This window comes from Pleuronectes platessa, chromosome 16, assembly GCF_947347685.1.
Source record: "Pleuronectes platessa chromosome 16, fPlePla1.1, whole genome shotgun sequence".
NCBI classification, from domain to species: Eukaryota; Metazoa; Chordata; class Actinopteri; order Pleuronectiformes; family Pleuronectidae; genus Pleuronectes; species Pleuronectes platessa.
This window is the reverse complement of record NC_070641.1, coordinates 17,848,523-17,863,817: the sequence shown is the minus strand read 5'-3', so window position 1 is coordinate 17,863,817 and position 15,295 is coordinate 17,848,523. Positions and strand designations below refer to the sequence as shown.

The 15,295-nt window shown below is 43.7% G+C and overlaps 1 protein-coding gene across 6 annotated transcripts in view; it reads right to left on the bottom strand.

The window, feature by feature from the left end:
• The window catches only part of LOC128458029 (trinucleotide repeat-containing gene 6C protein), a 36,375-nt gene extending 23,938 nt beyond the window's left edge, over window positions 1–12,437 (bottom strand). For 4 of the 6 annotated variants that reach the window (XM_053442624.1, XM_053442629.1, XM_053442628.1 and 1 more), the window contains exons 1-3: window positions 12,332–12,437; window positions 6,950–7,052; window positions 6,125–6,146 (exon numbers count right to left, since the gene is read on the bottom strand). In XM_053442624.1, the coding sequence (XP_053298599.1) occupies window positions 6,125–6,146; window positions 6,950–7,012 (85 nt within the window). In that variant the 5' untranslated portion in view covers window positions 7,013–7,052; window positions 12,332–12,437. Of the gene's footprint in view, window positions 1–6,124; window positions 6,147–6,949; window positions 7,053–10,180; window positions 10,298–11,984; window positions 12,155–12,331 lie in introns of those variants that run through there. The other 2 variants (XM_053442625.1, XM_053442627.1) reach the window with 2 other exon arrangements.
• Between the last annotated feature and the right edge of the window lie 2,858 nt (window positions 12,438–15,295).

Sequence of the window (15,295 nt, the reverse complement as noted above, 5' to 3'; positions counted from 1 at the left end):
TCATCCTCAGCTGTGCGGGCACACCGGAGAATTCCCACTTCATCAAAGATGCACATCAGACTGTGGCTTCGGGGCTGTGTGCGCTTCACGGGGAGGAAGACATCCCATTTTCCACTTTAAAAGGAGTCTTAATTTTCTGAGAGAGAGAAGATGATAGCATGCCTGCCTGGCTGTTTAAGACCTAGAGGTTGGGGGGAGGTTGTCTGGAACGATATCAGAGAGTTGAGGGTATGTGGGGGAGAGGAAACTGAGTGGAAAGCATCAACGGTCTCTCTCTCTCTCAGGTAAAAGCAGAAAAACAGCCACATGACCTTGAAGATAAAGGATCCTTCTGTGTACTAGTTGTATAAGTGGAGGTGCACAGATAGTTACTTATCAGGACCCACAGGCAGGGGCGCAGGAAGAAATGTCAGCCCTATTAGGAAGATCAGTAGTTCAATAATAGAGAAAATTAAAACAAGAATGAAAGGAAGAAAACTAAAATGGGCCCTAGCACAGCCCAAAGTGAGCTAGATAACCACTCTATATATTTTCAATGCGTATTATGGACTTTGATTTGTAGTAGAGATGGACAATATATAAAAGGTTTTTTTAAACAAAAAACAGAATTTTAAATCAATAAATTAGTCAAACTTGCTGCCTGGAGATGGATGCATAAAATCAGAGACGGGTAGTTAGTTTAACCTGCTAGTCAATGTTTCCTAATTTCGAGGGGGTATTATTTTAGTCAAATAGATCAGTTAAGTTACATTGCTTACACTTTCAGCTTCTTAACTTTTTTCTCCCAGCTGTTGTGCCAATGACTTACATGTTAAAAAAACAAACTTAAATGTTTGCCACACTTCCTGTAACTGTTTCAAAATAAAAGCTCTCAAGTGTTTCTGTATACTGAATCCATTCATTTGTTTTTAAAAAGCTTTTATTCTGAAATATTTGTGGAAAAAGCACAGCTTCATACTGTATAGTACTGGTGATTATTTAAGTATAAAGGACTAGTTTTATAGAAGGAAATACGTCAGTCACAGCAGAAACCTCACAAAGGCTGTTGTTATGGGCTGTTAAAAGTCAACATTAAGAACTTCAGGTGATGGGCAGTAGGCTCTGAAGATAACAAATAAAAGCTAGATTTAATTATAAGCATTATTTTTATGATCATGGGCATCGGGACTTTGAAAAGACATTGCAGTTAATTTGGCCTATTCAGGTGAAATGAAATCACAGATTTGGATGAGGTGACAAAAAATGTGCATCAGGAATGCAACCCCCTATTCATTTTTAATGTACAATTGACTTCAAACCTCCCTTCTAAGTGTACCATACTGCTGCTGTTACTGCCAAACTGTCTAAGTAAACTACTCCGATTTGAGTAAATCCAGAATCATAGAAATTACTAGGACTTTATCAAATGTCTAATTAAGAGAGGCGGCAGGAGAACACCAGAGCGAGATCAAGAGGAATGTCTTCAGGCTCCTCCATCGTGTTCCTCCACTGGGCTTTAAAATGTGAGCAGTGCACCTCATACGAGAGGCTTAATTAGAAGTGAATAAATATGACACTGTAGTTAAGAGGGAAAACCCTCCCTTGCTGATTCACACACAACACAGATAAAAAATGCTATTTAAAAGCATTTAATGTCTGACAGCACGGGGTTTAGTACACTTGTAAGTCAAGTCTTGTCTATTAATAGGTCTGTTTCTGAGACAGACAAGCTTCCCTGGACTTATTACTATCATGTCCCTGAACCTTTGTGCCAACAGCTGCAGCCAGACAAGATTCCACTGCCTGTCACAATTTAGAGGAAGTGATGTGTGAAAGAGAGTGCTAGTCTTGTCTGCCTGACCTGAGTAGCGTCCACTGGACCAACACAAGTCACTGTGAGCCAAATATTCGCTTCGCACAGAAACTGCAAGAGGCATCAACCAACACCACTGTTGAAAAATATTTTTGGAGACATTTCACAAACCTAGCTTATTTTTGAAAATACCAAAACAGCACATAATCCTCTTTTTCACAGCTCCCATAACAGCCAGTTGCAGAAATTCTCATAAACCCCAATTTACCCATAATAAAACTACACCCATTTCTGACCTGCTAACCTCTTCCGAGTTGAGTTTAAGATAATTCAAACTACTGAAGTATCTATACATTAACTGGCAATAGGCTCATATGCATAATTTATAGTGCATGACACTCCACAGCAGCACAATCAAGCCATTACCTCTGTTGCTCTTTAAAATGTAGTTAATCATCACTGCTGCTGCATCCGTTTTAAACCGTGCTCACTGGGATACGACATGTAAAAGAGGCTGTGGCGATGACAAGAGGCACACTGGTATAAACTCCCCCCTGATCGCACCACAATTTATGACTCTCCAACACAAAGCGCTGGGCGTAATTAAGGGAATGTGAAACGGCAAATTAATCTGTTATGAAATTACTGCCGCAGCACTACTTTATATTGTTATCTTTCATTGCACTGTGTAAATGTGCGCCTTGATTTGCATGTTCGTTGCCCCCGTGTCTTTTGATAGGGATGAAAAACGCACAGTGGGAACAGAAACACAATAGCTCATTAACCCGTGGACATCAACTCAAGTGCAGCTCGTCGATGGCAGACGGCCTCTGTTGTGGGACACAGTAACTGTGATGGGGCTGATGCTTAATACTATTACTCTGTTATCGGGTACTTTCCTAAGGAGGGTTGGTCCGTGTTACAACACAGGAGCTGACTATTCAAGGTTTTGAAGTTACAACTTGTCACAAACACACAATTGCACACAAAGGTTAAGGTGTAGTTTTACTGTGATGTTGACTTGAACTGTGACACAGAGGTGACAGACAGCATCTCCACTACACTGAAGATTCATTGGACGTATAAATTAATGTTACAACACTTAAGGGTCGTAAAATATGTCAAGTGACAGGTGAAAGAAAGCTTAAGAGCCTTTCTGTGACTCTTCTTCAGAACACTGAGTTCTGATTAACAAGCGAATGACACTGACATTAATAAGTGTGGAGTTTAAGTAATATATTTGTATCAATAAATACAAATTAAAATACGTTTACATTATCTACCAAAACCTTAAAAAAAGTCAACTGGTTGGTACATCCCTAAAAGCAGTGGAAAGCAGATAAATGGATTGAACAACTAACGACAATTAATCTAACGCAATATAATTTTCATACAAAAACCCTGACTTGTCTGCAGATATGCATATTTCCATATGTGCAAAGCAGGTCAGATCAATACCATTTTTAATTCATAGATACATAAATACTGCTTTTACAGATCATGTATAAAATCCCTCTCATCCCTGTCATTTTGTGAGCCGCAGAGGGAATCAATGCAACCGTTTTGAGGTTTTGAAATCATATAATGTCAAAGATCACACAATTGCCAACTTAAAGTCCTGTGGTAGATTTGTTTCACTTTTACTTTTTCACTTCCAGAATTAACTTGGAAGCAAAGTGAGACCCCCGCCCCCCCGCCCCACTCTCTGCTCCGCTGTTCGGTCTGCAACAGAGAACATTGAACAGTGTTCACTCCGGCCCACACAAACAACTCCAACACACGAAGTTTGAATATATAAAACATGTTGGGAATAAAAGCCCCCTCACAGGTATTTTTGTAATTGGAAGTGAATGAGCTGCATTTGAGAATGAAGAATCAGAACCATGTCAATGTGGGCTAGTGTGGCAGAGGGGTCAGTGTAGTATTTGTGAGATTAAGCCAAAACTATGTGTGTGTTTGCAGTGGCACATATGCTGTTAATGTTTGCCTGTCACATCAGGGGACAGGGAGACTGAGTGTGTGACACAGACGCGAGCCAGTAGAAATATCCTACAAAAAGGCCCCTGCAGCTGTGCCGGCAAACAGGAAACTAGATTCCATGCTGTCTGTTTCTTCTGCTAACGCAAGCAGGTCTCTTTAAAATCGAGTGAAGGCACCCTGTTTTAGCAACCCCCCCCCCCCCCCCCTTAAACTTTGCACAAATGTAACCTTGGCAGCTTGTCCCATCTCCTTCCTTACAGCCCACCTTATGCTGCTACCTATTTCCTCTGCTCATTCCTCCTGTTGGTCCCAGGGTGGGATTCTCCATCAGGCCAGACGGGAGGAGGTGTAGTGTTACTATGGTGCTCGGGGTCTTCCTGGAGATCTCCAGTGTATGGATGCCTGTTTATTCAGCACTGTTTTCCTAATTAGTTCCCAGTGTACCCTGCATTAGCATCACAGACAATCTGCTTTTTTGTTATGGTCACTGAGACACTAGTGTTTCTACATTAATGTAAAACAACAGTCACATATTTTCTAATAATAACATTCATACATATGCTGAGATCTTTAAACCATATAGCAGGTTTTTACCCAAAGACGACTCATTCATATCATTTAGAAATCCACTAACTATTATCCTCTTTCTTCAGTTAAGAACAGCCCTAGGGAAAACTGACCACACATATTCAGAACACACCAATAAATAAACTGTGTTTAAAGTCAACAGTGACATTTAAAGGGAGATACGATCACAGTAAATTGAGGTCAAGGCACGTCGCTGTTAGGGGCCGTAGCCAAGAGAATAATTGTGCAAATCACAGCCTGGTCTGCAGATGAGGAGAAAAGTGTGGTATATAGGTCAATTTGCAGATGCAGCAAAACAACACAAAGTAGATAAGAGACAAAGGGAACGCTTACATGGCTAATTCACATCACATTCATTAGGGCAGCAAACAGTGAGGGGCTAAGGGTGACTCAGACAAGGGGTCCGAGGGGAGGGGGGGTACCTCAGTGACCGTACAGTCTCATTAACTCATCTTTCAGGAAGAGAGTAGGAGGTCAAGGCGCTGACCCCTGAATTCACGGTTATACGCAGCCACAGGAGGAGAACGACTTACTCCTTCTTTGTAACAAAAATAAGCGGAAAACACAACACACTGGTGTTTATTTCAGTACCCTGAGGGGACGACTCACTGACATAGTGCACTCACGAGCACCCTTTCCCAAACGTTAACCATCGGCACTTAAGTCGTTTTCAGGCATGAAATATCCTTATGATGAAAAGAAACAGTCAATGTCCAGAACATTCGGGTGAGGGGTGGCGCCTGTATAGAGCATGCAGGAGGCAGGTCATGCCGTATAAAACATTTCGACAAAAGCTCTCAAATCTCTTCCTCTGCTTCTTTTATATGTATTTCTCTTTTTTTCATGAGATATTTGTATTTTTTTTTAAATAAATGATCATCAACACACCCACTCACTTGCTGTGAACTGCCGAGACTTTTTCTTGCTGTGGTTCTCATTCGTCCATTCTTTAGCTGACAATAAACTGCTGTAAGGTCAATAAGCTGATGCCCGCCAGAAGTTCTAATCAGATCAGCCCTGACTGCCCCTTGAAAGACACTACCCTCCCACTCCCATCTGCCTGCTTAAAGCAGCAAGGGGATCTGCTGCTTACTGTCCATATCTGCCGCTCTCTGGTCGTTAAGAGCATTGGTTTGGGGGAGACAAAATGCAGAGAGTGGGTTTGCAGCTGCCACTGAGGACGAGTTAAAAACCTGCAGGCTAAGCATACTCCTTCCTACAGAAATCCCTTTTTAGTCCAGTTTACTTGAATCTCTCTCTCTTGTTTGTTTGGTGGGTTTTTCCCTCTTGTTTTCTTCTCCTCTGATATTCCTCCTCACCTCTTTCCTCCCAGGTATGCCCAAGGAGCCAATGGGGAGGCCTCAGGAGGAGCTGCAAAATCCCCATGTTCCTTATTAGTCTTGTATGGGCACCTGGACTCTTTCTTGGCTCTTGTATTATGGACCACCTGGCTGCTGCTAATGCATTCAGTTGAAGATGTTTGTATGCCTCATACACAAACTGCACAGCGGCGAACAGGGGGTAAATTGAGTCTCAGTGGAAGAAAAGCAATCCTGTAGAAAATCAGCCTCTCTGTTTGAAAACCTCATATTTTAGATTCATGGAAAAGACAGACAAACCTTTGCCTGCACAGAGAAACCTGGTGTTAGCATGAACACACTAAACAAAGGAAGATCTACACTTGGAAGGCAAAATAAACATACTAGAAGAAATGATGATGCAAAATACTTCAAACAAACAACTTAATAAGTAACCACAACTCACCTTTGGTTATCTGTTCTGTGGCCTGAAAAGAAGAGAGAAATAAATTAGTAATAGAAAGAAAGAAAAGCATTAGATTTTGCAATAAGCATAGTTTCTACGTATAAGTGAAAACTGTGGGAAATCCCGATCGAAGCTTTCTATCAACCTGCATGACCAGTCAGGAAGACATTTTTAGGGGCTGGTGTCTCTCATCTGTTGAAATGCTACGAGGTTCCTGTTCATTCATAATGCTTGATGGGATAAAAGGGTTCATTTGGCTAGTACCTACAAAAATAGATAATACAAATGTTCCTCTCATAAGATACACAAACTCTATTTTGGCAGCACTGACAAAAATATTTCAGGGCTACAGACAACTTAGAGGAGCAGGCCAACCCGTTAAGCCAACAAGGAAAACAGACACACGGAAGGAAACAGTGAAGAGGAGCAGTGGAAGTGGGAGCACGCAGGGTAAAGATGAGGATAAGGATGACATAATGTATGGCTCGATGTGCATGTGACTACTCATCTCTGCAATGTGCTTTTAAAGCAAAACAATGAATACAGGAAGTGGAGATGAGAGGTGGGTACAGGTAAGAAGTGAGTGGGAGCAAGAGAGCCACGTTTTAGATAGATCATTATTACTTTTAGATATTCACTCTGACAACCCCATTCCTCTCTGTACCCTCCCGATCTATGGGTCTGTCATTCATTTGTGTGTGAGCATGCTGCGTCTTCCAGGACTGGTGCCACTGGGATGTTGGCCAGAAATAGGACAGCACTGGAATTATGATATCAGACGAAATCAAAGGTGAGTGAGTTTGTCAAGAGAGGCCACAGGCTTACCTTTTTCTGAGCGGCTTCTTTCTTTTTCTTCTCTTCTTGCTTTTTCTTTTTCTTATCTTCCATCAAATGGTTGTCTTCTCGTGAGTTTTGCTTCTTCTCACAGCTTAAAACCCAAGAGAGAAAGAAAGAGATAGACATCGTTTTTATAACCAAACACCAGCAAATGAGAAAGATACTATGGCTCATCAGGTGATGCAATTTCTGTTGTTGTAGGAGTCTGTGTTGTCAGTGGCCGCTACACAAAGTCACATGTGTAGCAGTAATACAACAGCCAGAGAAAAAAATGTGGGTTTGTTTTGCACTTGACTCCCAAGTTGCACATTTCTTGACTAAGTGTAATGCCTTGAACCTTGTGTGTGCACACATGTGCTTTAGTTTGGTGGTGTTTGGGGTTGGTTCTGGAAACCATTAAGGAAGCCTTGCAGGTTTAGATGGGACCAATGAGACGAGGCTCCCATTCTTAAGTCTCCTCCCCCGGCCAGTGCAACAGATACAACAACAACTAATCTGGGAGCAGACGACAAAAAAACTGCCTAACGGTTGTTTGCCTCTGCTAACTGGTCAAGCAGCAGGAAATCTGGTCAAATCCGATTCTCATAGCGTTGAATATCGGCCAGTAGAGGCTAATTGTATATAAACGTCATTACTTTATCATTTTATCCCACGAGACATTTGTGAGGTCACAGTGGCCTTGACCTTTGATCACCAAATTCCAATCAGTACATCGTTCAGTCCAAGTGAACTCTGCACCTCCACCTCCACTAACCTGTCATGAGAGGAAAGATGTTCACAACAGACACAGAAAATAACCCTTAGTTTCACATGCAAGTGCTGAGAGGTCAGATTTACTCTTTATAAATAACCCTTTACAGAGAAAAACGGATTTAAAAATTAGAACTAGTTACTAAGTTTTTAAGGGCTCCACACAGACGAACTAGTCTGGAAGAAAGATTACATACAACACAAATTGTTCCTTTAAAAATTGCACATAAAACCATAAAACCATCAACCTTATTCTACTTCCAAGCTTTTAATGCTGCAGGCAACAGAGGTGTGTGCCATCTCCTGGCAACAAGCGCTCCCTGAGGCCCCGCTGAGCAGTCAGGTGGAGACAGACTTGTGCCCTTAAGCAATCGGTTTGGTTATGGAGGTTCAAGGATGGAACTGGAAAACCGAAAGAAAAGGAAAACTTGGACATGTTAAAGTACAAATCTTAGCTTACAGTTAAGAGCCTTAGTCAGTTCTTTGGCTCATAACTCTAACTGACAGTATCCTTTTACCTGTCCCGGCGACTTTTACTTGACCTCAATGCTAAATGTCAACCAAAACTGTCCAGGAACTTCCCCCCCCCCAAAAAGTTAACAAGCAGGTGACATATAAGGTCACCATGACAAAGCCGCCCATTGGCCTCAAACATCAGGCCACCGCCCCCATTGTCTGTTCTTTACATCATCTTTTACGCTGCTATCACATGTGAAGACACCGATTATGTCTACTTGCAAAATGGCCAGAAGTTATCCTTTAGAGTTATGTAATGTGAGTAATCAAACAAACAAACAAAACACAACCTGTGTCATGTGTTTTTTTTTTTATTTAAAATATTATCAGTAAGTTTCAAAAGTAAAAAACTAACTACCTTTCTAGACAATATCCCTCACTCGCACAGCAGACCTGCTGGCTACCTCAGCACTGAAAGGTGAATCTTGCAGCATGACAGGCCTGATGGCTCAAAGGAGCTGAGATGAAGAGGAGCTTTAAGATAGATGGAGACTGTATCCCAAATTCGCTTTGACACAAAAACGTCTCGCAACTATTCACCTATAGACAGATTTTTACCTCCTAGGGACTGGTAGGAGCCTTCTGGTGCAGCTGCAGTTCTAAATATATCGGGTGCTGCTCTTTTCAAAGAAATCACCGGGCTTGTGTTATGAAGGATCAGAGGATGAGAGAGATGCTCCAGTTAATATGAGCTGCTGTTGGCCTCCGACCCAGACGAGGAGAGCGTGTGCTGAGAGATGCGTCAAAATGATTTCAGTTTAAGAAACATTTGGTCCCTGAGCTGGAAAGAGAGAGTCTCCCTCAATGAAAGCTGCTGTTTCATTTCCAAACATGTGCTTGGCTTGGACAGATATGTGTCCCATGGGCTCTAAGTGCTAACTGATGGTGAGGACACAGAAATGGAAACTCCTGCCCACCTGCTGTTTCACCTCTGATAATATAATGGTGCTATATTGATAGGCAGAACAAATAACTATAAACTACTATTTAAAGATACAGACTCCACCATGGATCACTAAAGATGCTTTAAAAATAAAAACATTTCTACGGGTCTTGCTTTCAGATATAAATGAAACATTCACAATAATAAAACAGTTTGTAAATCGATGAATCCGCCAGAGAAGCTACACCAATGTTTTTTTATTTCATTTACATATTCTCGTAGTAGCGGGCTAAGCTACATCGTGAGCAGCCGTTTGTTGGAGTGAGGCAGGGTGAGTGTCGACATGAAAGACACGGGCCAATGAGCTCGGCCGTGTTGTGGAATTAAACCGTCCTGTCAGAACAACAGGATTAGAACCTGGTGTCCGTCTCAAAACCAGACACTCACTTCACCAAGCAAAACAAAAAGGACGAAAAAAACTGGGGAGAGCCCAAAGACAGAAGAATGACAACCGGCATAAAGCTGGTAGAGAACCACATAGAGAAGGAGAGGAAGAGGGGCCACTGTCACAGCCAATGGTAATGCTGTAAGTGCTAAAGCTTGGAGGATGAGGGTGCTACAATTGATGGGGCTGGTTTGTGTGTTTGTGTGGGCGATGGGGGAAGGGGTGGTAGACGGCCGTCGCTGGGCACATAGCCAGGAATGCCATCGCAAGCCAAACAAGAGCACGGTGAGCCTTTGGGAGATGGCTTGCTAGCAGCCACAGCCACGGCAGGATGATCAGCCCCTTTTGCTCGTCCGCACGAACGTACGTTAGGGGCGACACCGCTTTTATGCTAACTCTATAAAAATATCCGATATGCCGCTTTGTACAAAAAGCTAAAAGACCAAGCAGTCACTGCCACCTTTCAATTTGTGTGAAGGTCTAAAAACTGCTGGGTAAGCACTGACAAAGTCCTTGTGCTCTGCAAAGAGGATTGCAGTCTCTTAAGTACTTGAGGCTATTCTCAGTGTGGTCATGTTAATGCTTTCTGACCCGGGCTAACGACAAGCGAAAAAAAGAAACTTACTCCGCACTCCTAGTGTTCGGAACTGGCCCCGAAAATAACTTGTGTGGCTGCACTCCAAGGGGGCTGCCTCCAATCCCAGTTGTCTGCGCCAAATGTAGTGGGAACACTTTCACAAGCCTGCTTGACCATTTATTGGTCCAAGAGACAAAAAAAAACACAAACAAACAAACGTCTTATTAAATTACAATCACGTAGCGTTGCCACCATTTTCATATTTGTATGCGAATCAAGTAAAAGCATGTAAGAGCTCGTGTTTTTAATTTCTGCAAAGGACGATTAAGAAACTGTCTTAGAGTAGCATCTATTAAACAGACGGCTCAACTCCTTTAATACTGAATATGAAAGGAGCAGCACCATCACCCTTGAAGGAGCAACCTCTACAAATCTGCTCTACCTGTGCAGTATTCGCAGAAATTGAGCGAGCAACAGCTTCTTCTTTTTTACATTGAAACAACAGAAACGTTTCTTCGACCACAATATATCGCCCTCGCAGAATGCAAGCTCATCATTTCCACTGAGAACTCCAAAAAGGCATCTGATCATCGAAACCATACCGGCCGCCAAACCAAATGACACAATCTGGCAAAGTGCCCCTCGGTCCTCTAGTCCAGCAGTAAGTAAAAGGCCATTGAGAGTTTTTAACTGAAAGAAGGGCTATGACCTAAGCTGTATAGTAATCACAGTATTTAGTGGCCTGTTTTTGTTATCAAGCCCCCTTTGGCGCCTCTTTACACACTGCCTCTTTCAGAGGCTAGGGTGCTGACTGGGGCCCCTGACCTGGCAGGGACAGAAAATACCCCCCCCCCTCCCTTTACCGCCACCACCGCTTCATCCCTTGCCAGGCCCGGACCCAAATTAGGGACTCTAACACATCAGTAAGACCAGCAGGCCTCACCGCTGACGTCATCCTGCCCTCTACATGCACGCACACAGGCATTCCCAGTCTGCACACAGACACACTGCCCTCTCCATGAAGAGTGCATGCCACTGCAGGATGTGGAGCTGCAACAGGAGCCGGCCAGCGATGGCCTATACTCACTATCAACATTACAGCAGGTCATGGGCTTTTAATGCTGTGGGAGATCAGCGTCTTTATGACTCAGTCGGAATTTAATGCTTTATTGTCCAACAATGCAGGAATTAACAGGAGTTTATCTTCTGTTGATGTATGGGACAAAATATAACTAGGTAATAAACATGAGAACACGCATACACACATTACCTAGACTACAATTTCGGGAAACACTACATACTGTCCAGTAACAAGAGGTTAATAAGCGTTAAAGTCCTGGGAATTTGACAACAGGAACTACTAAATAAAAATAACAAAAAGTTCAGAATTGACTCAAACTTTAAAAAACAAGCCGTGGATCAGCTGGGGTTTGTCAAGGGTTTGCACAGCTGACGAGATGCACCTCAACCACATTACACTGAATCAAACCCCGAGCAGCCTGGGTGCAGCTTCTACAACCAGCCCCGAGGGGATGACACGTCTCCAAACTCACTATTTAGACTTAATGCATGAAAAACAAGAACTGTCTTTTAAAGCGAGGGGCCACAGACAACTAGTGTCAGTGAGCGTCTCCCTGTGATGTGCACTGATGCAGAAAGCTGCACATATTCTCAGTGGAGGCAGCTGGAGCGGCTCGTGAGTGTTGCTGGGGGAGCTCAGCCGGGGCAATGCGAGGTGTTCCCCGGGTGGAGATGCTCGGTGGGTCCGATTCGAGCAGCGTCTGGACCGAGCTGCAACGTACACAACAAAGTCCTGCCAGCGGTGACACAGCCCGGGTTGCCCTTGACTCACTTGTGCTGCAGGGTGAGTTCGAGTTAGCTCTGCAGCGTGACCAGCGTCAAATCCCCCAAAACAACAACAACCCGTGCTAAGGTCGTCTAAAAACAAACATGCCCGTCAACAAGCGACGGCAGCACGGGATGTCAAAGTGGGCTGAGCCGGAGACGTTCTCCGCGCTCCTTCTCCCAGCTGCCATTTTTTTTTTTCTTAGCCTCTTTCAAAACAACCCCCCCCCCCTTCCCCCCCCTTCCCCCCCTCCAAACACACACACCCCCTTGCGTGTTTCCACGCAGCGCGGAGCTGCAAAGCCGTCGAGCAGGAACCACGAGCCCGCACAGAACAACCCGCCTGGGTCCTACCGTGAAGCGTTCAGCGGGACCTCGTCGGCGGCGGCGGCGGCGGAGCCTCTGCAGCCATTTTGTAGTTACTGACCGGAGCAGGGAGCTCGCGACGCTTGAATCCGTGGTAATGGGAGGAGGAGGGAGGGGGGCGGGGATTCACCCTGCCACGTGACCGTCAATAACAAAACAAACTGTGCCCCTCTCCCCCCTCCTCCTCCCCACCACCACCACCATTACCCCCCCTCCTCACTCGGCGTTTCCATGACAACTGCAGCCCCTCCATCACTGCCCCTCTCATCACATGCCGCACACCATCACCCCCCCCCCCCCCCATAATTTACGTTAAATACGTAGCGACACAGCAACGTAAGCAAGTGTGCAGCAGAAACACGATCTGTGGGGATCAAGCTCTAGGGAGTCTGAGGGTCTATCTGAGTTTTCAACTGCATTTAATTCAGCTCCTTAGGAAGGCCTTAGAATAAACCAGTCTACTTAGTATTTTTATATAAATAGGATTTGTGAGACGCGGTGGACTAGTGGCAGAAACTTGGACTATGGGCAGAAAAGGTCTCTGGTTCGACTCCATGGAGAAACAACAAAAAGACGAACCTGTATTCTCCCTACCCTGTCTAGTTCCCCTGAGCAAGGCACCTTACTCCCCCAACATCTGCTCCCCATGCGCCGTTCATGGCTGCTCACTGCTCTGTGTGTCCTGCAACAGATGGGTAAAAAGCAGAGGTTAAATTTCCCTACCTGCATGAGTGTGCCTGTGCATGTCTGTGCATGTGTTTGGGACAAATCAATGTATCTTAATACAAGGATCTCACTGTGGCTTCCACCAATGAGTAGTCCATTCAAACGTTAATAAAACTGTAATTGAAATGATGTGCAAAAATGTGCACTGGCGATCCCTTGAAAATGGTCTGAGGTTCTAAACATATCTTTAAAAAGTCGCCAGGTGTGAGTAAATGCAGATGAAATTAAGCATATAGCATCTTCTCCTACTACTACTTGTTTTTCTCTCTCTCTCTCTCTCCCCTCCCCCCCCCCATGGAGAAAAAATAAAGGTGAATCTTATCTTACCTTACCTTTTTTAAACTTAACTAATCTTAATTTATCGTCCCTCTTCTAAAGACCTTCAATATTACCTCTGATAATATCCAGAGAACGGCTGCTTTTCCAACGTTAGGGACATTTTTTGACTTCCGTTGTAATGTATGTAATGATTCCACTGGAGCCACAACTTAAATGATAAACTTTATTTATTCATAAAGCACCTTAACAACATAGCTATTAGGTGCTAATTGAGCACAAACAATGGGAAACAGTTATAACACTGAAATAGGAATTAAAACTTGAATTGGTAACACACAAATGAATATAGTTCTTTCAAATTAAGGTTAAAAATTGTGTTAAGGGGCTTTCTCACCTTGTTTAGTCTGACCATAAGAGGACATTCCCATTTTTTTCTATGACACAATGCAAAAACATATTGAGAATTACCTCATAGGTCCTAAAATATCTCCTCATGATTTCCATCGGATCTTCCATCTTTTCATCCCATTTGAAAATTTGCATCAGGTCACCGCTAAGATCCATACACAGCAGGAACAGAATATGATGTTGAACTCCAGTCACCAGGGAGTTAGGTTCTGTCAAGACACAAACAAGAAGTACCATCCCACGTTTTCCTTAATCAGAAGTGTTGTTGTTAATTCTCAGTGGTCATCATGCTTGTGTGAAATGTCTTTGTGTTGTTGTGTTTGGACCCTCAGGGCCACCGTCTTTATATACACTCCAGGTGATAAACCATGTCTATATTCTGGCTACTTTACAATTCGAAATCCCCATCGGAAACCTTATCGCCGCCCTAGAATCGAAGAGAAATAAATATGACTGGAGTGCTTTCGAGGCCAATATGTCACCACTCAATGAGCCGGATAGCTGAATAAATACCCTTGTCTGCATCTCATTAAGAGCCAATGAGGTCCACTGTAAATGAGTCTCCAGTGGCGTCTGATAAGGAAATGAATCCGGGAGAAACATCAAACGGTGAATGCCCACAAGAAATAACCAAGAATCTGATTACGAAACAGGATGATCAGCACCGTGTGCTCGCAATTACGGACCCGTCTGAACCGGGTGTATTTTACGCTATCCCCCCCGACATCTGGATAATTGCAGAAGTGTGCATTAAAGTGATGGTGGCAAAACACAATTATTCAGCCTACAAGATGATGGAGTGTGAGCGGGGACATGTGCGTACAGAGGAGGGGAGGTGAGACACTAATCACGCACCATGGTGATGAATCTTCCAGGAGATATAAATAATCTATTGCCTGAGTCCTTTTCAAACTTTGTGTGTGCGTTCGCGTGCGTGTGTGTTTGTACATGAGCACTGTGTAGATGCTCCAATCCCAGAGACTGTGTTTTTGACAGGCACATGGATGGAGTAAGGCTAGCTGGAGGTAAATGTCAGTGAGCTAGGATATAAATGTAGATTAGTGAGATGGATATTTGGCAGCATGGTAACTGTTAGTCCGATATGATTGACAGGTTTGCAAAAAATAGACAAACAAAAAAGTAGTTTGACATTAGTCTTTTCCCGAAATTACTAAATAAATCACAAGTAAATATTTTGACATTCACCAGTCTATGCAGTGAGTTAAATAAAGCCTCTGTGTGGAAGACTGGGAGTGACTGGGATCCACACCAAAGAAAAACGTTTGTACCCACTGTGAACGGTAGCAGCATTGATTGGTGCGCCCGGCCAGTCAATGAATATGTGAGGAATTAAATGATGACCCCCACCACGCTGACCTGTCTAGTCGAGGATAGAGTTCAGCGGGGAAGTGCAGCGGGGTCGATCAAAGTGTCATCTCACACCAAGGACGGGTGGGGCTCCTGGGAGAAGAGAGAGAGAGAGAGAGAGAGAGAGAGAGAGAGAGAGAGAGAGAGAGAGAGAGAGAGAGAGAGAGAGAG